This window comes from Periplaneta americana, chromosome 11 (genome assembly GCF_040183065.1).
Source record: "Periplaneta americana isolate PAMFEO1 chromosome 11, P.americana_PAMFEO1_priV1, whole genome shotgun sequence".
Classification (NCBI taxonomy): Eukaryota; Metazoa; Arthropoda; class Insecta; order Blattodea; family Blattidae; genus Periplaneta; species Periplaneta americana.
The window spans coordinates 4,880,003-4,903,994 of record NC_091127.1 but is presented as its reverse complement, the minus strand read 5'-3'; the positions used below and the strand labels follow the sequence as shown (position 1 = coordinate 4,903,994).

At 35.8% G+C, this 23,992-nt stretch overlaps 1 protein-coding gene across 2 annotated transcripts in view; it reads right to left on the bottom strand.

Moving 5' to 3' along the window:
• Nucleotides 1-1,594: 1,594 nt before the first annotated feature.
• Nucleotides 1,595-23,992, bottom strand: part of LOC138708731 (putative ammonium transporter 1) — a 107,527-nt gene continuing 85,129 nt past the window's right edge. For both annotated transcript variants that reach the window (XM_069838856.1, XM_069838855.1), the window contains exons 5-10: nt 21,733-21,947; nt 18,775-19,008; nt 18,513-18,624; nt 15,706-15,824; nt 9,728-9,854; nt 1,595-6,930 (exon numbers count right to left, since the gene is read on the bottom strand). In XM_069838856.1, the coding sequence (XP_069694957.1) occupies nt 6,674-6,930; nt 9,728-9,854; nt 15,706-15,824; nt 18,513-18,624; nt 18,775-19,008; nt 21,733-21,947 (1,064 nt within the window). In that variant the 3' untranslated portion in view covers nt 1,595-6,673. The remainder of the gene's footprint in view (nt 6,931-9,727; nt 9,855-15,705; nt 15,825-18,512; nt 18,625-18,774; nt 19,009-21,732; nt 21,948-23,992) is intronic.

The following is a 23,992-nucleotide window of genomic DNA, read 5'->3' as shown; positions in this document are numbered from 1 at the left end:
AAACCCGTTTCTATTATTTTCTTACTTTGCACTAGGCCTGAAATTATTATTGAGCTGACAAGTTTATTCCTTGTCTTTGTTTTCATTTTGTTTACAGATGAGAAAATCCTCTCCACAGAACCAGTAGAGTGTGGTATTATCAAAATATTCTCAACAAGATTAACAAAGGGTGGAAATGCCACCATAATGTCATTTTCTTTACCTGACCAATGACATATATTTATCTCAATTAGGAATAGTAGTACTGGATTGTGTAATAATTATCATTTATTACGAATGTTTGTTTATCTGTTTTTGTTCCATACAAAAAAAATTCAGCTGCTAATGAAGCACTTGACACCTGTTTTGCCAAGAACAGAATGTGGAGTAATTACTCCAAGTTTTTCAAATAAACTTCATTCAAATGAAAATTTTTAGAAAATTTAGTATACCCTTTCAATCAGGAAACGAGTGTTACGAGCGAGAAAATCTCGAAAAAGTCCCGAAAAAATTTTCCTAGAATCAAACCTACTTTACCTACTGGGTGTTCAATTCAAAATGTATCATGGCTCGCTGTATGTCGTCATGTGCCTAGCCGATGAGCCTAGAGAATTCTATCTTCCTACACTTCCGCAGAGACGTATTACCTATGTGCCAGAGAAGTTGCCTAGCAAGTACGGCGTTCATTCTGAAGAGTACTTACCGATACGTATGGTAACGCCGGTAGTGGCATGAATGTGAACTGTTTGGAAACATGTACTGAGGGTCGGGATATGGGGAGAGGGTTAAGACGATTTCTTACGTAATTGTTGACATTAACTTCGACGGTCAACATGGACACGGAGCATTTGATTTGTGTTGTGGAATGTTGCCGTACGCAACCAATGATAACAAATACCCTGCGTACGACTTGCCGGCGCAAAACACAGTTCGAAAGAGGTTATGGTAGCACACAGACCGTACAGACCGCCATCTGTTGCTACGACGTTCAAGTTATACCGTACACGTTCTGAGGTTCAGATTGAACGCCTTGATTAATAGGCAACTTCTCTGATATAAAAGCTGAAACTCGCTTCAAATCGCTGACTCACAACAATGACGTCATGACACACTTTGAAATGAACACCCAGTATTAGCTACATTGCATATGAAGGGTCCAGGGGAAGAACCTGCTAAGTCACATTTTACTGTTTTACAGGAGAGCAAGTTTAATGTTTCAAGGTCCATTACATTCTATTGTATCTGAGTTATCATTCTTCAAATATATCTAGCTTAATCAAGTTTTTACTCTGTACAATAAAACCACTGAAATCTCTACTGCCTGAGGTATTTCATGGCATCCAAAACAAAAAATTGATAATTTTGGACTTAACAGGTTTCTCCCCTGGACTCTTCGTATGTTTTTCCTAAATCTAAGAAAATTTGCCTATGGTTGGCAACACTGTTAGCAGGAGGCACAATGGACCAATTTTAGTCTAAGTACATGGATGTCTAGCACTCGAAAAGCCAGCTAGTCATGTTTCATGCTCTAAAGCGTGTAAATGTATTTATTACTGTAGAATTTCAAGTTGATTAATTCAAAGAAGACAAAGTGAGGTGAAATGAAATAGCGTAATAAAATGGTATACCAATTTTTATTACGTAAAATTGTTTGACAATTAAAAATCAATATTAAATATTTACATAAGTGCATACATCGGTACAAGAAGTCTTACATTATTTACAACGTACTATCTGTATTAGTCTCAGTAAAAGATTATTTCGTAATCTTTCTTCCCACTCCTTGCTTGTCAGCATTGTCATAAATCCAGATATTCTTATCGGTTGGTTTTCACATCATACATTTCAGCTAGGAATCACAAAATATATGAAGAGGTGCAGGAATTTCCCCTTATTTCCGCCATGACATGGATATTAGTCGATTATGACTAAATCATACGGAGTACTGTGACGTGCACATAAAACTACATTCACTCACTTTCTCTCAGGCTGTCTTGAGCACTCTTCGTTTTCCTTATAGTCCGCCGTTCCTCTCTTTTCCTCCTAAACATTCATTGAACTTGTGCTAGATTCAATGTAGCAAATTAACATTCATTACATGTGAACCAGATGTTTGCTCGTTTCCTTGTATTTGTGTTGCTTTAAGGGAAGAGGATACTGAAATTTGACTAAAATTCACATTAAAATTGTTTTCTCTTAAAATAATCTTTTCACTGTAGAGAATATACGCTATTAAAAAATATAATTTAAGCCCTAATTCAATGCTATGACATTTCGTGATGCCATTTTTAAAACTCTGTTAGCTCACTTCGTTTTCCAATGTCATTTGTTTCAAATTTACCGCATTCTGAGTTCAATTGTTTATTTTATACAATTTCATTGTTCAATAGTGTGGCAGCCCTATCTACAAGAGATTTTTGTTTTATTCACCAGATAGCAGGAGATAATATTATCCCTTCAGTTGTTTTTGTCAGAGATGCTTGAAAATTGTTTTGATCTAAAGTATAGGAATGTGGTTGTTACATCTTAACAGAAATAGTTATTGTAATGTCTGAAACACATAGTATGTAAATAGTGTGTATTTTTAGATTGCATTTAGTGTAGTTTTGTGTTTTATAGTGAATTTGTATATATAGTTATAAATCATGAGAAGAATTAGGAAATAGAAGGCTAGACTTGTAAATAATATGAAAACTGTAAGGAACTGTTAAAAAGTGACTCTTTAGATGTGATTTTCCGTAAATTGCTCCCCAAATATCTATAAAAAAACTTACTGAGTTATATCAGTTCTTCTAAGTAATTGCAAATGGGAGCTACAGGAATTGCCAAATTTGGATCCCCTTTTGATTTTTTTAAACGGTTGTTCAATGTACAAAAAATTGTCAGTTTCAAGGAGAAAACAAGGAATTTCAAATTTTCAATATCCTCTTCCCTTAAAGACTGTAGAAAAGCTCAAGACTAGGTAATCCCTCTACTTTGTAATGCCAAGAATTGAACAGATATGTTCAACAGCGAAAAGACTGAATGTGGTGTAAAATTATAAAAATAATAATAAATAAGAACAACATAATAATATAAATAAAAATTAAATTGTGAAATTATGGCAGGAAAGATCGGAGTACTTCATTAAAACCTGCCATAGCGCCCTCTTTGTTCATCACTGATTGTACTTGGACACGCCAGCATGTTAATCAGGATTTCTGACGTTAGAGGACATGCAATGCACTAACCATATGAATAACAGTGCTATATGATGCAATCAGAAGATAAACTGACCAACTCCAATTTTTGTGAGAGTTACGTTGTTAGAACACATTATAAGGATAAGATATACAAAGCAATATGCTTTCAAAACCCTACTTAAGAGCACAGGAGAAAACTTGGTAAGTTTTTTGTTTTAGATGTCATGTAATAGCTGAGGTAGAGTAGATTTGTGTAGTTTAATTGTACAGCATAACAACTTCGGAATATGTATGGTAAGACTTTCCTGTGTTAAATTTCAACGTACCTCGTTTACATGTTTCGACAAATTTATGCGCCATCTTCAGAAATGGTCGTTGTTGGTCTTGGCGCCACTTGTTCTGTTTCCTGTGAGGATGTGTTCGTGTGGTATAGTGTAGAGTCAAAGAGTGTGTGTGTTTTGAAGTTGAGTTGTGTGTTGAGAATTTCGTGGGGATGTGTTTTTGTGTGTCTATATATTTCATATTGTTCTAGTGTGTTTAGTTTCTGGCTTTTTGGTTGGATGTGTAGTATTTCCATGTCTGTGTTGATGTCTCTGTGGGTGTGGTTAGCATTTGTGATGTGTTCTGCATATGTGGAGATGTTTTGTAATTTTGTTATGGCTGTGATGTGTTCTTTGTAACGTGTTTGAAACGATCTGCCTGTCTGTCCTATGTAGAAGTTGTTGCAGGTGTTACATTTGAGTTTGTATACGCCTGTGTGGTTGTATTTGTTTGTTTGTGTTGTAGAGTGTTATTTGTTCTGTAAGCGATGTTGTAATTTAATTTCTTGAATGAGGTTGCAATTTTGTGTGTGTTTTTGTTTTCGTATGTTAGTGTGATGTATTTTTTGTGTTCTTGTATTTGTGTTGTATTCTTATGTTTTTTGTGATTATGTTTTGTCTTACGTATTATGTCGTCCAGTTCTGAAGATGACCCATAAATAGGTCGAAACATGTAAACGAGGTATGTTGAAATTTAACACAGGAATGTCTTACCATACATATTCCGAAGTGATACAGTGTTAAAAGTTGTGTAATCAAGATGTATAACAACTTCATTAGTCCAAAGAAATTTGAAGAATGATAACCCAAAGGCAATACAATATAATGGGTCTTGAAACATTTGACTTTCTTTCCTGTGAAAACAGTAAAACTTGACTTGTCAGGTTTTTCCCCTGTATCCTTAAATTATATTCGTAATTGTGTAGATCGCAGTATCTTTTCTATCTACTGGTTATTTTACTAAACTTTCATAAGTTTTTCAGTTTAGAACTCCTTTTTCAGCTTTAATCTCATTGCAATTGACCAGTTGTCTTGTCCCCCATACCGTGGCTCTGTATTACAAGTTACATGATTTAAATAGCCCACATATTATGTGAACAGTATTTGATAATCAATATAACAGTATATGAATATGTCTGGCTTGTCAGAGCTCATGTGTATTTATGAGACATTTGTGAGACACATGTTTAGCTGCTTATGGTTAGTGCACTTACAGACGACACATTGTAATTAACTAATTACAGCTACAATTCTGTTGTTACATTCTTTGTAACTACAGAGCTATTAATAGACAATGAGGTAATAGTACAGCAACAATGGAATGACGATTGAATAAACGACGAACGTGCTGGAGAAAACTTTCGCACAGCACATTTCTAGATATAAATCCCAGAAAAATTAGCTAAAATCGGGTTCCGCTACCATTTATTGAAAAACTATGAGCTGATTGAAGAAGGAAGACTAGATATATGCGGTCGCTAATCCCGGCGACATTAATATAAAGTTTTTCATAGACAGACACATTGTTGGAGAAGAATTTCTCCTATCGTTACCAATATTACCGAAGCGGGAAGCCACGGGAAATTTCTGCACCTTATAATATGGTCTAGAGAACAAAGCCATTGTATTCTATTTGTGAGGTAATTGTCCCAGTGGACAAGAGAACAATGAAAATTTCTGGAATGGATGCAAATCTCTGAAAAAAAGGCAAGACAACAATGATTTATTCATGACCTTCTAATATCTGTTCGCAGTGAAAGGATTTAAGCATGTAGGAGGAAACTTTCTGAGCTTCTTAGAACAAGGAAGTTCTCACGAAAATAAGAGGCATTTTTCATTATTATTATATCAGCCGACTTCATTTTCCAAGAAGTACAGGGTGTTTTAAAAAAAGGTAACCGAAACTGAGTATATGTTTTTTTAACAATATAATGTAACTTACGGTCTGTGTTCTTAATTATTTATTTATGTTTCACAATTGAGTTGAATTGAGTTGAGTGAGTGAGTGAGTGTCACAGCCGATATGCCACAGTACGCAGTCCTGGAATGCACATGTTGCGTGGAACATTATTTCCATTGTTACGAGACAGGACAGAATGATGGGCTTTCCCTGAAATTCGTCGCAACCGCTTTTTACCTTTCCCTGTCCCGCCAGAAGCCCGGACCCCACGATGAGTGACGAATTTCTGTGGGGCATGTTAAAGGAACAGTGTTTTCATCCGGTACCACTTATAGCTGGCGCCAGCGTTTTTGGCGTGTGTCCTAGAAATGTTATGTTTTATTTAACGACGCTCGCAACTGCAGAGGTTATATCAGCGTCGCCGGATGTGCCGGAATTTTGTCCCGCAGGAGTTCTTTTACATGCCAGTAAATCTACTGACATGAGCCTGTCGCATTTAAGCACACTTAAATGCCATCGACCTGGCCCGGGATCGAACCCGCAACCTTGGGCATAGAAGGCCAGCGGTGTGTCCTAGATATAGGCTATAGTGCCCAGTTTGTGAGCATGTTGCTAGTGCAGCTGAGAATGGTACCACTTCTTATACACGTCACATCAGCCATTTTTCAAATAAAGTTGTCAGACTGACTGCGGAAAATGTAAAACATTAGCTCTTAACGTTCCCATTACTTATTTCACACGCCAAAAACGGTGACGCGGACTGTACCCTTGACGATCTGAAGGCAAATATTGAGTCTGTGATATTGAACATAACTCCAGATTAGTGTGCTGGAATCCTTACCACATCATTGGTCACATGGAGTAGGTAGTGGATAATGACGGACGCCATGTCGAGCATATAATTGTGTAAAGACGGTCAAAAGCCAGACAAAAGTTTCGGTTATCTTTTTTTTAAACACCCTGTAGTTATATCTTACGTCAGTGATCCTTCCGACAACGCTATGTCTCCTAGCATCTTGATTGTACGGAGGTTTTTTCGTCGTCGATAACATACTTATGACGACGACCACGATGATAATGATGATGATAATGATGACGATGATATTTAAGTTATGGGAGAAATTGCATCCCAAAATCGCTTTCTGCACCTCAAATCTGGCGATATCTTCGGGATATTGCAATCTTCAGAGCCCGTCCTCGGGATGCTAGACCTCGAAAATGAAGTCAATCTCCTATGGATTTCTGATCGGGAAGTATCACGTTTCACAGTCGGTCTCTCTCCTCAGTTGTAGTCATCGCGTGGAGACTTCACCCATCGACTTGGGCCTTGCTGAAGCTTCGTTTTCAGGCTTATTCTCGTCTTCGTCTTCAGGCATAGGCGGGGCATCTGCTTCCACCTCGGGCTTTATAAAAGGTTCCAGCTCAGGCTTCGCTAAGGTCTCGTGTTCAGTCTTCACCAATATAGGATCGGGATACAACGTGAACTGAGGAGGGACGTACCAGCCCTTCAGCGGGTATCCTGGCTCGTTATGCATAGCGATATCCAGTCCTGGAAAACAACGCAAAATAATCCGTGTTACTACTGCATGGTGTTCTAACATGTTCAGAAATTTCCTCTTAATAAATAAAAATAAAACAAGAATAAAAATTAATCTTATCATGCAGGCTTTCACGGCCGGTGTCTAGTTGAAACAGAGCTTCCGGGCTAAGATGCCGTGGTCTACTGGTGCTGACGTTACCAGACGTTTCGTCTACTTCTACGGCAGACATCTTCAGTGGTTAGGTATCCTCGGTCGAAGTCTTCTGCTCGGGATACCGACTTCGACCGAGGATACCTAACCACTGAAGATGTCTGCCGTAGAAATAGACGAAACGTCTGGTAACGTCAGCACCAGTAGACCACGGCATCTTAGCCCGGAAGCTCTGTTTCAACAAGAATAAAAATTATTACATAATATAAAAAAATTAACCAGAGTTTTAATTCAGGCGGACTGAGCTTTTATCGTTTGACTGTTAATGTATCCAATTGTTAATTATTAAAATTACAGTGAAACCTCTCATTTAAGGACATCGAAGGGACGTAACAAGCTGTTCGCAACTGAGAGGTGTCCTTTTGGTAGGGAGGCTCCACAATCTAACAGTAAATTTATGATATGCATTGTGTATCCCTTTAAGCTTTAAATGAAATGTATTACTGTAGTTTAATTATAAATACAGTATACTACAGTAGGCCTAAATTCTTTGCAACTTTGAACTACAGTAGATAAGACCGAAAAAGGAAAATACAGTACTGTGCCATGTAATTTTATTCTAGGTCTACAGTTATGCAGTACTGTAATTTACAGTTTTCAACTTAACCTTTACGTTCAGGTGCCATGTCTCTCGAAACAGTACAACTGATTGAAGTGAAGAGAGTAATCCTACTAACCCTATCATTATGTCGAATACAATTTCACGATGGCGGAAATCTTAGACCCATCAGACAGGTCAAATTTTATGATTTTGTTTATCCACCCGCTTCCAGCTAACAAGGGGTAGCCGGCTGGGCTAGTGGTAGCCTACGAGACCCTAAGGGTGCTATTCATAGACATTTCGCTAGCCCGCGCTACGAGCGTGCTAAACAGGATTCATATCATATCATATCGCTGACACTCGTTTATGAGTACGAAAAACGTTAGTTCGCTGATCATCCACCGAAAGCCCGCGCTAAGAATGTCTATGAATACGGTCCTTATTGTCTTCTTTCATGTTAAGGAATTTCTGTACAGTTCTCAAAACTAAATTTTCATTTTTGTAATACATTAGGTCTTGAAATACAGTTATGTCCACAGTCAGGAGGTAAAACAATCTTTAGGACTGTGAAACAGCTGTCCGTATCCGTGTCTGAGAGTGTCCGTAAACGAGAATTGAATTTATCATTATTTCTATATTATTTCAGTTGGGACATAAAAATCTGTCCGTATATGAGGAGTGTCCGTATCTTGGAGGTGTCCGTAAGGAGAGGTTTCACTGTGTATGCGTTTTTATCCCTATACAGAAAGCAAAAAGCAGTATTTCAATTTCCTTCTTCATTTATGACTTGGCCGCAAATTGGTTTTACTGTCATGACATTATTTTCGATAGGTGCATTTAGGCTTCTTTGACAACACTATTTTCAACTAAAGAAATTAATGTGATTAGAGCTATTTGTGTACGGATAGTTGCGTTTTATTCCTCGAAATAATAGTTCGACGTTTGCAGACGGAAATCGATCTTACATGAATTCAAAAATCTTTTTCCCAGCTGTGATAATATTTAGGGGCCATATTCATAGATATTCTTAGCGCGAGCTTCCGGTGGATGATCAGCGAACTAAGTTTTTCGTATTCATAAACCAGTGTTAGCGATATGATATGATATGAATCCTATACAAGTAACCAGTGGATAGCCGGGGTAGTTTAGCACGCTCGTAGCGTGGGCTAGCGAAATGTCTATGCATAGGACCCTAGAACTGTAAATGGTTCAAGGTGTGGACCATTTTCAATGAGGGAAAATGACAGTGCTATTTTATGTTCGTCTTTTACACAAATAAATTCCGTATATATTTATGAATCGACGCTTGAAATTATTTATGCAAACCTTACTCAAAATTTTCAACAATTAAAACTTATTGGAATTTTCAATAACCCACTTCTTTGTGTAAATAATAAATGGCTTCTGATAACTGGTAAGTTTAATTTGCAATTTACTAAATATTATATCGTGTTGCAGTTGCGTAATGGTAATTAATATGAATGTTTAATAAATTTATTTATAAGCAAGTCATTCTTCTCTTCAATTTATTTTGCTTTGATTATATCACTATTCGTATTATTCTTGTTTTAAATTCCATCTTGAAGTATTATAGGAGGCTATGACAGAAAATTTCTCCATTAGGCCTTTTAGACGAGTCAAACCTTTGCCTGAATCGTGTGCAGTACTTCCGAGAAAAGATTATGTATTGCCGTAAAACTTGTTCGTATAGACATCTAGCGGCTGTTTCATAAACTGCTTAATCTGAAGTAGGTCATACGTATAAAGAATGAACCGTAATGTCATTTCAAGGAGTTATTCTTTGAGATAATTACAACAATAAAGTGTAATACAATTTTGCTCGTTTTGCTTACCTTTCGAGAAAAAAATTGTTTTATAATATTGTTTCATAGCTGTTTTGGGAAAGCCATTGTTTTAATTCCCAATATGCTCAGTCAGTTTAAGAGAGCAGTGTATTATGATAATAAATGATTGAAAGAATTTTAGTTTTGTCTTTTAAATGTGCAGAAATTTAATCGAACAAATATAACTTTTAATTTTGCAAAGAAATTTACCTTTCAGCTCTTGGTCCTCCGTTACACGGAGCACTCCGAATCCTTTCAGCGCTCCGAACATGATGCAAGACGCCACAGAGCCCCATAAAATGATCACAGATGCACCGACTATTCTGTGCCACAACAGCTGAAAATAAGAAAAAATATATATTATGTCTAAGTCATTCGATAAACGAATGCACTTTTCTGGGGAGGGCGCCAGCAATACAACAATGAATCATGTATACTTCCACTGCACACTGATTCTTCACGCCTCTTCAGTAACGAGGGAATGATAAAAACAGAAGGATAATTATATCGAAACAATTACTTCAAAGAATCACGGCTATAATTGGTTTATTTCAAGCAAATTCTTAAATTTTAAAGCTTTATAATAAACGAGGTTGTCTATAGTTGAGTTTCCGAGATTTCCGAAAAGTCTAACAACCAGTTTAATTAAAAATGGAAGCAAAAATGAAAACCCGGGCAGTGCCGGGTGTTTCCAGCTACTTACTTCATACAAACACAGAAACATTATCTGTAGGCTATATTTAATAGCTTTCGATTATTATTGTCCAAGGCCCCTTATAGACGAAGTCATATGTTTTTCTTTCATTACAGCCCCCCAGATGACATTATTTTAATTTTAAAACTCATTTATCTCATTAAATATCAGTCCTATCAGAATTTTGCATAGGATAAAACTTATCCGAAATCATTTTTAAAGAAACTTTTGTTATGTAACATTTTTCATGAAAATTATTAATAAGGGAGATATTTGGATTTATTTAAGTCAAGCTTCCTTATAACCCACCTTTTAAATAAAGTATTTTGAATGCCATATAGCCTAAAATCTAAGTTACAACGAACTTAATTTATATTCCAGTTTTCATATAAATCGGTTCAGCCATTATCGCGTGAAAAGGTAACAAACATCCAGACAGACATAGAAACAAACATTTCAAAAATGCGATTTTCGGTTTCAGGATGGTTAATTATACATGTTAACACCAATTATTTTTGGAAAATCGAAAATTACCAGAAAAATTTTCGCTACCGGTACAGATTTATTATTAGTATAAATTAGTGAAATAATCTCCGTTTATATTCAATTGTGAATATACCGCATATGTTTTGAGTTAAATCAACATCGAAATAAATAATACGTCCTTTTGATCCATAATCTCATCAGAATGCAGTCCTAAATAATGAAACATATTTAGTACTGACTTCAATAAACTTTTCGAGGATTTGTGTTGATCTAATTACACTAAACGAATATGCCGCAACTTTCGTGAGGTGGCGCTTAGCCTACACCTAGTACAAGGCAACATATTGACAACCGACAAACATTTATGTGATTTCCACAAGACATTAAAAATTGCTTCCTCTGTTCATTGCCGTTGTGAAATTCCTTGAGATTGTGAAATTTATGATCAAGCAAGTCCAGGGACGAGTCCCAGTCGTATGGTCATCACGTTCTCTGTGACTATGTTGAAATATACATTTACAAGAAACCTAGGAAACCAAGAAGAATACGTGACGCAACTACACAAAATTTGTTTTTAGGCCATTGAAATGTTTTCGTTGCATAATTAGAATTTCATCCTTGATTAATAATAATGGAGTATTTTTTTCAAGTTCTGCCCGGTCTTGAAACTAACATACGCCTTACTTACTTACTGGTTTTTAAGAAACCCGGAGGTTCATTGCCGCCCTCACATAAGCCCGCCATTGGTCCCTATCCTGAGCAAGATTAATCCAGTCTCTACCATCATATCCCACCTCCCTCAAATCCATTTTAATATTATCTTCCCATCTACGTCTCGGCCTCCCCAAAGATCTTTTTCCCTCCGGCCTTCCAACTAACACTCTATATGCATTTCTGGATTCGCCCAAACGTGCTACATGCCCTGCCCATCTCAAACGTCTGGATTTAATGTTCCTAATTATGTCAGTTGAAGAATACAATGCGTGCAGTTCTGTGTTGTGTAACTTTCTCCATTCTTCTGTAACTTCATCCCTCTTAGCCCCAAATATTTTCCTAAGCACCTTATTCTCAAACACCCTTAACCTATGTTCCTCTCTCAAAGTGAGAGTCCAAGTTTCACAACCATAAAGAACAACCGGTAATATAACTGTTTTATAAATTCTAACTTTCAGATTTTTTGACAGCAGATTGGATAATAAAAGCTTCTCAACCGAATAATAACAGGCATTTCCCATATTTATTCTGCGTTTAATTTCCTCCCGAGTATCATTTATATTTGTTACTGTTGCTCCCAGATATTTGAATTTTTCCACCTCTTCAAAGGATAAATTTCCAATTTTTATATTCCCATTTCGTACAATATTCTGGTAACGAGACATAATCATATACTTTGTGTTTTCGGGATTTACTTCCAAACCTATCTCTTTACTTGCTTCAAGTAAAATTCTCGTGTTTTCCCTAATCGTTTGTGGATTTTCTCCTAACATATTCACGTCATCCTCATAGACAAGCAGCTGATGTAACCCGTTCAATTCCAAATCCTCTCTGTTATCCTGGACTTTCCTAATGGCATACTCTAGAGCAAAGTTAAAAAGTAAAGGTGATAGTGCATCTCCTTGCTTTAGCCCGCAGTGAATTGGAAACGCATCTGACAGAAATTGATCTATACGGACTCTGCACGAACATAGGCCTAACACTTAAAAAATCTCTTCAGCCATGTAAATTATCATTGCATCGGTAACTAATTAATTAATTTCACTCCATTTAAAAAACGTATATAGGAAATCTATGTTGTACTGAAAACGGACAGTGTTATACAACAATTTTTTCTGATAGTAACAGCAACAAGGTTTCGTAACTATTTAGTGTCCATCATTAGGATAGTACTGTCGAAGACCTGAAGGATCGCCTGTTCTGTTAGACCTGTTATTCCTGGAAAGCATAGGATGGCAACTACTTCCATTTTAGCTTAGTCAGGCGACTTGAGCAATTAGATGGCTCAATCTGTAATAGTTTTGAAGTCACGGAGATAATACAAAACAAACGAGACTGGATTTATCGCTCATTTGCTGTCCACGTTTCCCTAGCAACCAAATGCAGTATTTATTTATTGTATAATATGATGCTTTAACAAATTGTGAATTCAGTTTTGTGTTGATTTCTGCAATTATGGTTCTCAAACAGAGGAGAAAATGTTTATCGTCAGCATTATTTCCGGTCATACGAAGTGGGGCGTCAGAATGGCCAGCTTGCTCCACATTGAAGAGCAGCACCAGGAGCGATTTAACAATGCGGCACCAAATAACACAACAGTGTTAGCTGTCGTCGAGAAGTTCCGTCGTACTGGATCAGTCTTATGTCGCCTGTATGTTATAATGACTTATCTTGATTTTCAGAGTATGTTTGTAATTTCAGTGCTGCGTATGACCGGAAATAATGCTGGACAATAAACACCTTCTCCTCTGTTGTGAGAACCATAATTGCAGAAATCAACACAACACTGAATCCACAATATGTCAAACTATTATCAAATACCTTACTATAATAATACTGGACAGCTAGCAGTTTTGCGTGCTAACGACGATGGTGCTGCTACCTACCTGCCGGTGTGGAGATACTCACGAAACAAGCTGTAATCAATTGCAATGTATATTGTTGCTGGGCTAGTTAATAGTTTTATGAATTAGTACTAGTGTTAAAATGTCAGGGTGTATATGTGCTGTTTATAATTGTGACAATTACAGCATTACAAATTGCTCCAAATCGTACTTTCGATTTCCGACAGTTCATAAAACGTGAGTCAACAAAATTCTTTATTAGGCCTAATTCCTTCGTCTTTATGTTGATAGAAAAATACAAATTGGCTTTTTTTTTTATCTAGGGCTAATAAATGAATAAAAGTTAAAATGTATCGGAAATTTTAAGGTTTTATCAAATTAAGTTTTATTGTTGTCCACATGCCTTTACTAATTATTACAAGCATCAGATTACTATCAATTTTATCTTTACAGTTGTCAGCAGTGCGTATATAAAGCATTATTGTAAATTCATTCCTAATATCAGATTGATTTTGTCTCGGTAAACCAAAGAAAAAATATGTAACAATTAATTACGGAAAGTAATATGAAGCATGCAATATGTCTCATAATATGTAGCTTTTATATAAGATAATAATTTTACATTAAATATTATTCAACATTTCTTAAGTGTTTCATATATAATTCCACATTAGTAACTCACGTTTTAAACAATAGTCCGAATCTCGCTATCTTAATATTTGTATATGTGGACGTAATTCCAGCCCTTTCCGCTAGATGTCAGGTCCGCGATATTTCACACTCACGCCAATGCTACTAGTATACAGCTGTCCGGTATTATTATAGTAAGGTACTTGATATAACTTATAGTAAGTAAATACTTCGTTGCTATGTAAACGTGGACAGCAGATGGGCGATAATTTCAGTGCTGTTTGTTTTGTCGTATACCGTAAATCTCAATACAGCGTTGGTATAATCATTACAAGCCATTTATCCTGAATACTTAGAATATCATGTCAGTAGCAATAACCATTGGTGATAGTATTCGTCATAACAAAGTATTAAGTACATAAATTAAGAGAATATGGAGCATAGAGTAATTCGGGTCACGGAAATTGTAACTAAATGACTGAAGAATTATTTGAAATGAATACTAGAAAAGCAAAGCATGAAGACAGTTCGATAGAAAGCAACCTACATAACAAGGGAAATGCTAAACCTACGCTTGAAGTTTCAGTAGCATGATATAAACCATTAATTAAAAAAAAAGAAAGTGTAGTAAAATATTCTATGTTAACAGACTCACAGAAGAGGTCGTTGCTATAGTGATAGTGCGAATAGAGAGATGATAGCTATAATGGTAGTACCGATATTAATGGTAGTGGTAGTATTTATGCTTTTTGTGATAGTGACGTTTATAGTGATGGTAGTAAGATCTGTGCCCAAAACGGAATTCGAACTCTGAACTTAAGGCTGGTTCACAATAAACCGGGAACGAGAACCAGAATGAAAACGAGAAGCAGAGGACGTGAATATGAACATTTTTGATTCACAATAAACCGAGAACGTAGACGACTATGCATATCGATATGTATGTCAATAACGATATGTAAAGTCGATATTGCGCATTCTGATGTTATTTGTGTATAATTGACCAATGGCGTTCTCTCATGAGCACAAGGCAGCCAACATAAACACAGGTTAACCAACTTCGAAATTTCAACAGAAGCATTTCATTAGGTACGGTACTATAAATATGCCCATGCATCTTTATTATCACAACCTATTTTAAGTCTACCATAACGTAAAATAATTAGAGAAGAAACATTTGTAATAGAACAAAAATGAACACAACAGTAGTTATTCAATTGAAGCATGAATATGTAGTGTGTAATACAACCAATACAGTAATAAAATATGATTCGCTTACGATCGGTGTTCAAAGATGTAGCTATTGAAAGCCACGTATTCTCCTTCATTTTCTCATCTTTACACGAGGCGCGCCGCTTATCGTAAACGTGAGGATTTTCCTCAACACTCAATATTAGAATCTCATCAAATAAAACTTCTTCCTTGATGCACAGCACAGAACAAAATAATGCATAGGTTATGTCACGGTCTTCTTGCTACAAAATATACGACGACAAAATAGCTTTTAGATGGCAATAGAATGGATCTAGTGGGCTGTGATCGGAAACGTGAACGCCAAAGTTGAAACTTGGCCAACTCTCCGTTCCCGATCCTGGGTTCCGGCAAGCTTTTCGTTAATTGTGAATGCTCACATTTAAATGTACACATTTTAATAATTTTACCGTTTTCGTTCCGATTCTCGTTTCCGGTTTATTGTGAACCAGCCTTTAGCCTACATGCAACTCTGCAGTCATTGTTTTCATAACAAATCTCACAATCTCTCTCTCGAGGATCGAAATCCTGTAACCAGTAGTGAGATTCTGGGGCAAAGGTTGGCTTACCTGGCCGGACTCGTAGCTGGCGCCGTACACCACCCCTCCGTTACCGAACAAGGACGCCGATATCAGCCCCCACAAGCCGGCGCCGAAGTGGACAGCCACGGCATCTAGCGGGTCGTCAACTGCGGAAACAATCATACCAACTTGTGTTTAAAATGACATTCCAGTCTTTACAGTAATATCAACATTCATGTCTTCAGTTATTATGTAACTGGTATTTGACTAGAAGCAACAGGTAAATTTTTCCTACAATCCTCTCATTAAAGAGCTGGATTATTTCGAGTATTGTAAGTATACAAGGGATCCCCGACTTTTTTTTTCCCTTCCGAAAGAAGCCATGATATATAATTTTATGGTTCTTTAAACTCATCTCATTTCTCTTATCTATACTCTAACCACGACGTAAATACCAGATCACTTATCTGTGGCACGTTAAGTGTACCTTTTCATAGAACATTTCGTTATTCATCTTTTACAGTATCCACCTCGCGACAATGGAATTCCTTGTCACAAAGTATTAGGGGTTGCAAAACAATAAACATTTTTAAAAATAGCTTAAAGGATAAACTTCTTAGCAATTCACTCCTCACGGGCTTAACTCTGCCAGCTAAAAGAAATCATTATTATTATTATTATTATTATTATTATTATTATTATTATTTTATTATTATTATTACGATATGATGATATGATATATTACGTCACAGAACTTCTTTACATGTAATGGTGTACCTCACATTTCTGTATCCGGTGCCACCATTAACATATTATTACAATAACACATTATTTGCACTACACGTCTACACAAATACTCCCAGTTACACTATGTACCTTTTTTATTACTTGGTCAATCTCCCCTTCAGTATTTCTCCTACATTTCATTTGCTATTCTCTATTTGATCATTAATCCTAATATATCCAATATTATATACTCCTTTCAAACCCCCTTTTTCCTCTAACTACTATTCTCTAAAATCTCAATTTCAGTTTTTCTCTATAAATTATCATATTGAATTATTTGTTCTTTGACCTTTTCTCCTACCTTTCTATTATATTCATTTACTGTTCCAACGTTCAAATGTTAGTACTAATTTTTATGCTGTCACTTGTTCACTTCTCTTAACCCTTTTTTCACTATTTTCACTCATTCCTATTTGCGCTCACTTTCACTTTCACTTTCACTTTCTCACTATTCCGCTTACACCTAATCCTTTCTCACTATTCTCACTTCCTATAAATATATTTTATCTCTACACATCCGCTTATACACTTCCTCTCTCCCCTATACTTCTCGATCTTTTACAGTTTGAAGAAGTGTGCGCACTCCTATCTGTTCAGCATTGTCGACGGTGACCAAGAGAATTAGTGGCGCTGCGATCGGTATTGCTCAGTTGCAAGCGAATATCCATAAAAGAAGCAGTAGAGTGTTCGTTCATTTCGTTTGCTTTTTTAGTGTAATTAAGTGCGTTAAATACTTTAAGTGCCAATACACTAATGTACAATTATTCGTACACGAGTGACAAGTGAGTAGCTCTCACAATTTATTTATTAAAGGACGAGATTATTATGTTTTTGTCGTGTTATATTTCAAGCAATGCCTTCGTGTTTTGTTCCGGGTTGTAGGGCGTGCGTGTTTCATTTGCTTATGCAAACAGAACAGACAATAAAAGAAAAATTGAGCGATGAAATGTGGGGCGACATATTTCACGAGTGCATAGACAGTATTACCTCAATTGTAATTCAGCCACCGGGAACAGGATGCTGCTTGGATCATGCCATGGATATCATACCGAAACTAATTTTTCACTATATGAAATGTCGGTTCTTCTTCCGGACGAAACAAATCCGACGAGAACTCCAAGCTCCGAGAGCCGCCAAATCATCTCGTAAATTCTCCAAAGTGTCGGACAAGTAACTGTTGGTGAGTACATATTGCATGCCTACAAGCAGCCCTAAGTTAAGTGTTACATATTAAACTATTATTTGTTTTACAGTGTGATGTATATGAATGTGTTTTTCTTTAAAATAGTCTTAACGTTGTAAGTACAATGCCAGTTACGTACGTATATGGAGCGAAAGGTAAACAGTGCAACTTACGTTAAATGTATTTACGTACTTACACACGGAACAGACTGAGCGAACTCTGCACTAGCGCCGCGTGGTATCGGCCGTTTGAATTAACAGAGTGCGACCACTACTTCTTTCTATTCGTTATGGTTCAACTTTACTTGCACTTTTTGATCACATCCCCACTTTTTTTAATCATATCTAATGCCTCTGCTATATCCCCAGCTGTCGCAGGTTCTGACCTTTCTTTACTGTTCGACTCTGCCATATTTCTATCTCTGTCTTTCTTTCTATTTATTTCTTTTTCTATTCCTCTTTTATTTTCCCCCACGCTTTCACTTTCACATACTAGATTTCCACTTACACTCGCACCCTTAATCTTTTCACTACTTTCTTCCCTATCACTTCCTGACTCTTGGTTTCTCTTTTTATCCCCACTCGCCTTTTTTCTAGCGTCCGTGTTCCTTGTTCCGTTATTGTCAGCATTCCTTCTGGAGTGCGCTAACCTTACCGCCATCGTATGGAGACTAGGAATCCGCTTACGCTGCATGATCACGTTACTGTTTTCTTCTCCTTGCTGCGCCATCATCTTTACACTTCCTCGTACGTCAGTATGTCGGTTCCTGAACTCATTACTATTATTATTATTATTATTATTATTATTATTATTATTTGAGAGCTTTAGGAGACTTCATTGGCACAGCAACTCTGATGGCAGATTCGAAAAGTACATTCATACTTACTTTTCATGCGGAGCATAACGTGATGGAGACCCAGATAAATAAGAGCAGCGATAGCACCAGACAGGAAACTTGCCCACATAGCCATGACGTCAGCACCAGCACACACTGACACCTGCAAAAATCACAACAAAGAATTCACATATAATTATGCACGTAGTAATATAGAAACGATTTTTACTGATTCTCGGAAAGGGCCATTCCTGGTTTGAATGCAGTTGGTATTTTGTTAGGAAAGAATTTAAGGGTGAGAAGGGTGACATACCATGCCGGCCAGCGCCGCGTTGAGGGTGAAGCTGAAGGACCAGGCGGCCTGGCCGCATAGCCCCAGTTTGCACAGCCCCAGCATCACGATGCTTCCGCCACTGCCACCCAGCACCGTGTTGATGATCACTCTCGCTATCACGTACTCATCTCCGGGATTGGACATCGAACCAATAGAAGCGCCGTTGAAAGCCAAGAATCCGGCGATGAGGATCATTCCTCCAATACCTGTGAGCTGTGACAGTCAGAGAAGACAGTTTGAGCTTTATCGACTTGTAGGAAAACAAAGTGAAATTAACATTTACATATAAATTGACGGATCACATTGCAAACGGTGTCCTTACAATTATCGGAATGAAAGTGTTGAACAATTTGGTTATTTGTCTATCACTTGTGGGCTTAAATTGCAGACGAATGTACAGACGTGAACAAATTATTAGCAAAATTGAAGATTTTTATTATATATTTTTACAAAATATGATTCTTCAATTTAGGCTACAGTTGACATTTTTGTGTATTTCCAAATAATTAGCCAAATTTAAGATTTGTATTGTGTATTTTTCAAAATTTAACTCTTCAACTTGGACTGCATTTCATATTTTTGCATATTTACAAATTATTAACAAAACTGAATGTTTTTATTCTATATTTTTACAAAATTAGATTCTTCAATTTGGACTACAGTTGACATTTTGGATATTTCCAAATTATTAACAAAACTGAAGATTTTTGTTTTATATTTTTACAAAATTTGTCTCTTCAATGCAGTTGACATTTTTGCTAATTTACAAATTATTAGCAAAATTGAAGACTTTTATTATATATTTTTACAAAATATGATTCTTCAATTTAGGCTACAGTTGACATTTTTGTGTATTTCCAAATAATTAGCCAAATTTAAGATTTGTATTGTGTATTTTTCAAAATTTAACTCTTCAACTTGGACTGCATTTCATATTTTTGCATATTTACAAATTATTAACAAAACTGAATGTTTTTATTCTATATTTTTACAAAATTAGATTCTTCAATTTGGACTACAGTTGACATTTTGGATATTTCCAAATTATTAACAAAACTGAAGATTTTTGTTTTATATTTTTACAAAATTTGTCTCTTCAATGCAGTTGACATTTTTGCTAATTTACAAATTATTAGCAAAATTGAAGACTTTTATTATATATTTTTACAAAATATGATTCTTCAATTTAGGCTACAGTTGACATTTTTGTGTATTTCCAAATAATTAGCCAAATTTAAGATTTGTATTGTGTATTTTTCAAAATTTAACTCTTCAACTTTGACTGCATTTCATATTTTTGCATATTTACAAATTATTAACAAAACTGAATGTTTTTATTCTATATTTTTACAAAATTAGATTCTTCAATTTGGACTACAGTTGACATTTTGGATATATTTTTACAAAGCTTGACTCTTCAATTTAAACTACAGTTGACATTTTTGCATATTTCTGTCTACTGTAATGATGGAAATATGCAAAATTGTCAAATGTAGTCTAAACAGAATTGCCATAAAAATCGTCAATTTTGTTAATAATTTCTCCACGTCTGTATAATGATGCACAATAAACTCAAAGAAACAGAGAGAATAATTTTGAGTAGATGTTTAATAATTCCATCTTAGGACGGCTGAAATAAGAATAAACAAGTTTACGAGATCACGAGAGAGTCAAATGTTTAGATTCAATTTGTGCCTATTCAATAATACTTAAAAACGATTAAAAATATTTACATTTTTCCTGCCGTACAGACTGTAAACAAAATTCAGGTGAACGAAATTTTGTTTCTGGGACTATACAAATGGTCAAAAGAAAGAATCTACTGTGGAGAGGGGTTATAGAAGTATTGTTTGTTAATGAACAAATGAATAAGTGAATCCATTAGTAATTGAATAAATACATAAATAAAAAGTAACTTAATATATGTAATTAGATATTAAGAATCAATTTGATACTAAATGTTTAGTTCGATAAAATTTCAGATTTTGCTCTACTTAATTTAACAGTTTCATCATTCTAATTAAAGTTGTCTTCATAACACATCGTTAAAATATAACACTATGAAACTTTTAAACACATTTTAATACTTTGAAATGTTTTAAGTTTTTAAGTTTCACATTTTAAAAGTTTCTAACATTTGGTTTAAAACGTGAGAGTTACATAGGGCCTATACAGAAATTTTTACTTAAAATCACAAAATATAAGGAATAAATATATTTTGCTTTTCTTTTTTTAATATCTGAATAACACATAAATACATAGGCTAAGAACTAATGTATTCATATAAGTTTATTTGTAATAACTAGTTCAACTTATCCCAAAAACCTCTTCCTGTTCTTTATATTACCTAATACATTTGAAGAGTCCACTGCAAGAATGATGGATATCATTTGGAATACATTTTGCAGGAGAAGCAATTGAAAGTTTGAAATGCTTAGCGCTCAAAGCTTAACTGTGATTTTCCGATCATTACTGGACAATGACTATCAGTATTAATGCCATATAACTCTGTATGTACATTCTATATGTCTTAAGCTATGCATCGACAGTCTTGGTTCATTTTCGACAAAAAAGTGACATCCATCATTCTTGCATTTATAATCTTTCGCCAAAATATATATTCACTTTGGTGAAGTGTACTTCAGTTCAATGAAGAATTAACTCTGTTGTTGTTAATGTAAGAAAATTAGAATATTACATGAAGTTAGTGTATTTAGCCTGTTCTGAAGAAAATATAGCAGTAGACAAATATAAAGTTCACTGAGTTAGTCTGCACTTTTCTTTTAGCTTAACTTATTTCATGAAGAAACTGTAGGTTTATAGCTGTTTTAAACTCTAACCTATATAATTATTATAAACAGGCACTGTGCTATAATTTACGAGCAGGTAAATTGTTTCCCGTTGTAATTAAACTTCATGAACAATATTTACACTTACCGGAACTGAATGCCCAACAATGTCGTCCTTCTCAATGTTGGTGTACTTGTTGCCAAACCTCCCCAGTCGAGGGCCGAGGAAGACAGCGCCATAGAATGAGCAGACGCCCCCCAACAGATGGACGGGTCCGCAGCCGGAGTAGTCCACGTAGCCCAGTTTATGGAGCCATCCTTGTTCTGTCCATGTCCAGTGGGTCACCGGAGGGTATACGAGACCTGGAAAGAGCAGAATAGCGTCGATCTAGCAGAGGGAGACAGCAGTGGAGCATTGTTTAGAAGAGAGACGCGTAGATTACCAGGTTACCAGATGTTCAGTTTCCCGGAGATAGTTTCCAAATTTTGCTTTCTGTTCCCGGAAAGAATCGTCCCCGAAATGTCCCCAGATTTAATAATTATTCCTGGGTTTTCACTATTAATTATTAATATGGTTTAATGATTTTTGCACGTTGCTGTAATAAATTTTGTCATTGTAACTTGGCCACTTTATCATGATGAATCAAAACTGAAGGTGCAGTCGAGTCTTCCATTGTTATCGAAGTTAATAAAAATACTGAACTCAGGAAACCAGGAGAATTTATTTCATCGTCAGTTAAGCAACTTTTGGGCATCTTTAGAAGAAGTGGTTCTTATTTCACAACAAAATTCTCAGTATCTCTTACGAATTTCATTAAATACCGTTGATTGTCCCAGTGCCTGTTTTATTCATACACAAGATAAGATATCTATGAAAGGATATCTATAAAATATACTTATATTGCTGATATCTCCTCTAGTGCTGAAACTACCTCTAGAAAAAGAAAAGTTTGAAGATACGGTTCATTATTTTTCTTCAGTTATACATTGACTTGACCTGGATGAAGATAATTTATTTGATGACAATTCTTGATTGAAGGAATACGTGACTTCAGAAAAAAATGGCAGAGCGGAATGAAGAAAACGCTACTCTTTGCTTAAAATGAAATGGAAATTTTAATAATTTTTCTCAGAAAACGATTCACTGTGCACAACTCCAGAATTTGAACTGTCTCTGTGCTCTGGAAGTAATGCTTCAGTGAAAAGAGTTTCTTCAATGAACACGATGTGGACATCCCAAAAATCCGTAATGAGTTTAGAAACTGTTTGAGACATGCTTGCTACCTTAACAAACTTCGATATGACCCGTTAGAAATTTACTAAAAAATTGGAAACTAGAGGAGATCTGCTTAAAAAATTCACTCTTCAGAGAAAAGACAATAGTTTAGTCTGTAAATAATAATATTTTAATTTTTTAAATTGTGTAAAACTAATATAAGTGAACGGCAACCTAACTGAAATATTAAAAGTACAGTGAAATCTCTCATTTACGGACATCGAAGGGACGTGACAATCTGTCCGCATCTGGGAGGTGTCCTTTATTGGGAGGGAGGCTCCCCAATCTAACAGTAAATTTATAATATGCATTATGTATCCCTTCACGCTTTAAATGAAATATATTACTGTAGTTTAATTCTAAATACAGTCTACTGTACTACAGCAAATTCTTTGCAACTTTGAACTACAGTAGATAAGACCGAAAAAGGAAAATACAGTACTGTGCCATGCAGTTTTATTCTAGGTCTACAGTCATCCAGCACTGTAATTTACAGTTTTCAACTTAACCTTTACGTTCAGGTGCCATGTCTCTCGAAACAGAGCAACTGATTGAAGTGAAGAGAATAATCCTCTAACCCTATCATTTGTCGAATACAATTTCACGATCGCGGAAACCTTGGACCCATCAGACAGGTTAAATTTTATGACTTTGTTTATCCACCCGCTGCCAGCTAACAAGGGGTTAGTAGTAGCCTACAAGACCCTTATTGTCTTCTTTCATGTTAAGGAATTTATGTAGTAAATTTTCCGTTTTTGTAACACATTAGGTCTTGAAATCCAAGTTCTGTCCGCAGTCAGGAGGTAAAGCAAGCTTTAGGACTGTGAAACAGCTGTCCATGTCCGTGTCTGAGAGTGTCCGTAAACGAGAGTTAAATTTATCATTATTTCAATATTATTTCAGTTGGGACATAAAAATCTGTCCGTATGTGAGGAGTGTCCGTATTTTGGGGTTGTCCGTAAGGAGAGGTTTCACTGTATTTCTTTTTCATGTCGATATCTGTCCCCGGAAATTGTGAAAAAATCTGGTAACCTTAGTGTAGATTGGACTTTTTCCAGTGTTAGTAGTGAATAAGAAATTCACAAAGTTTCGAAGATTGACTCTACATTCATCTTCTAATGAAAAAAAGAAG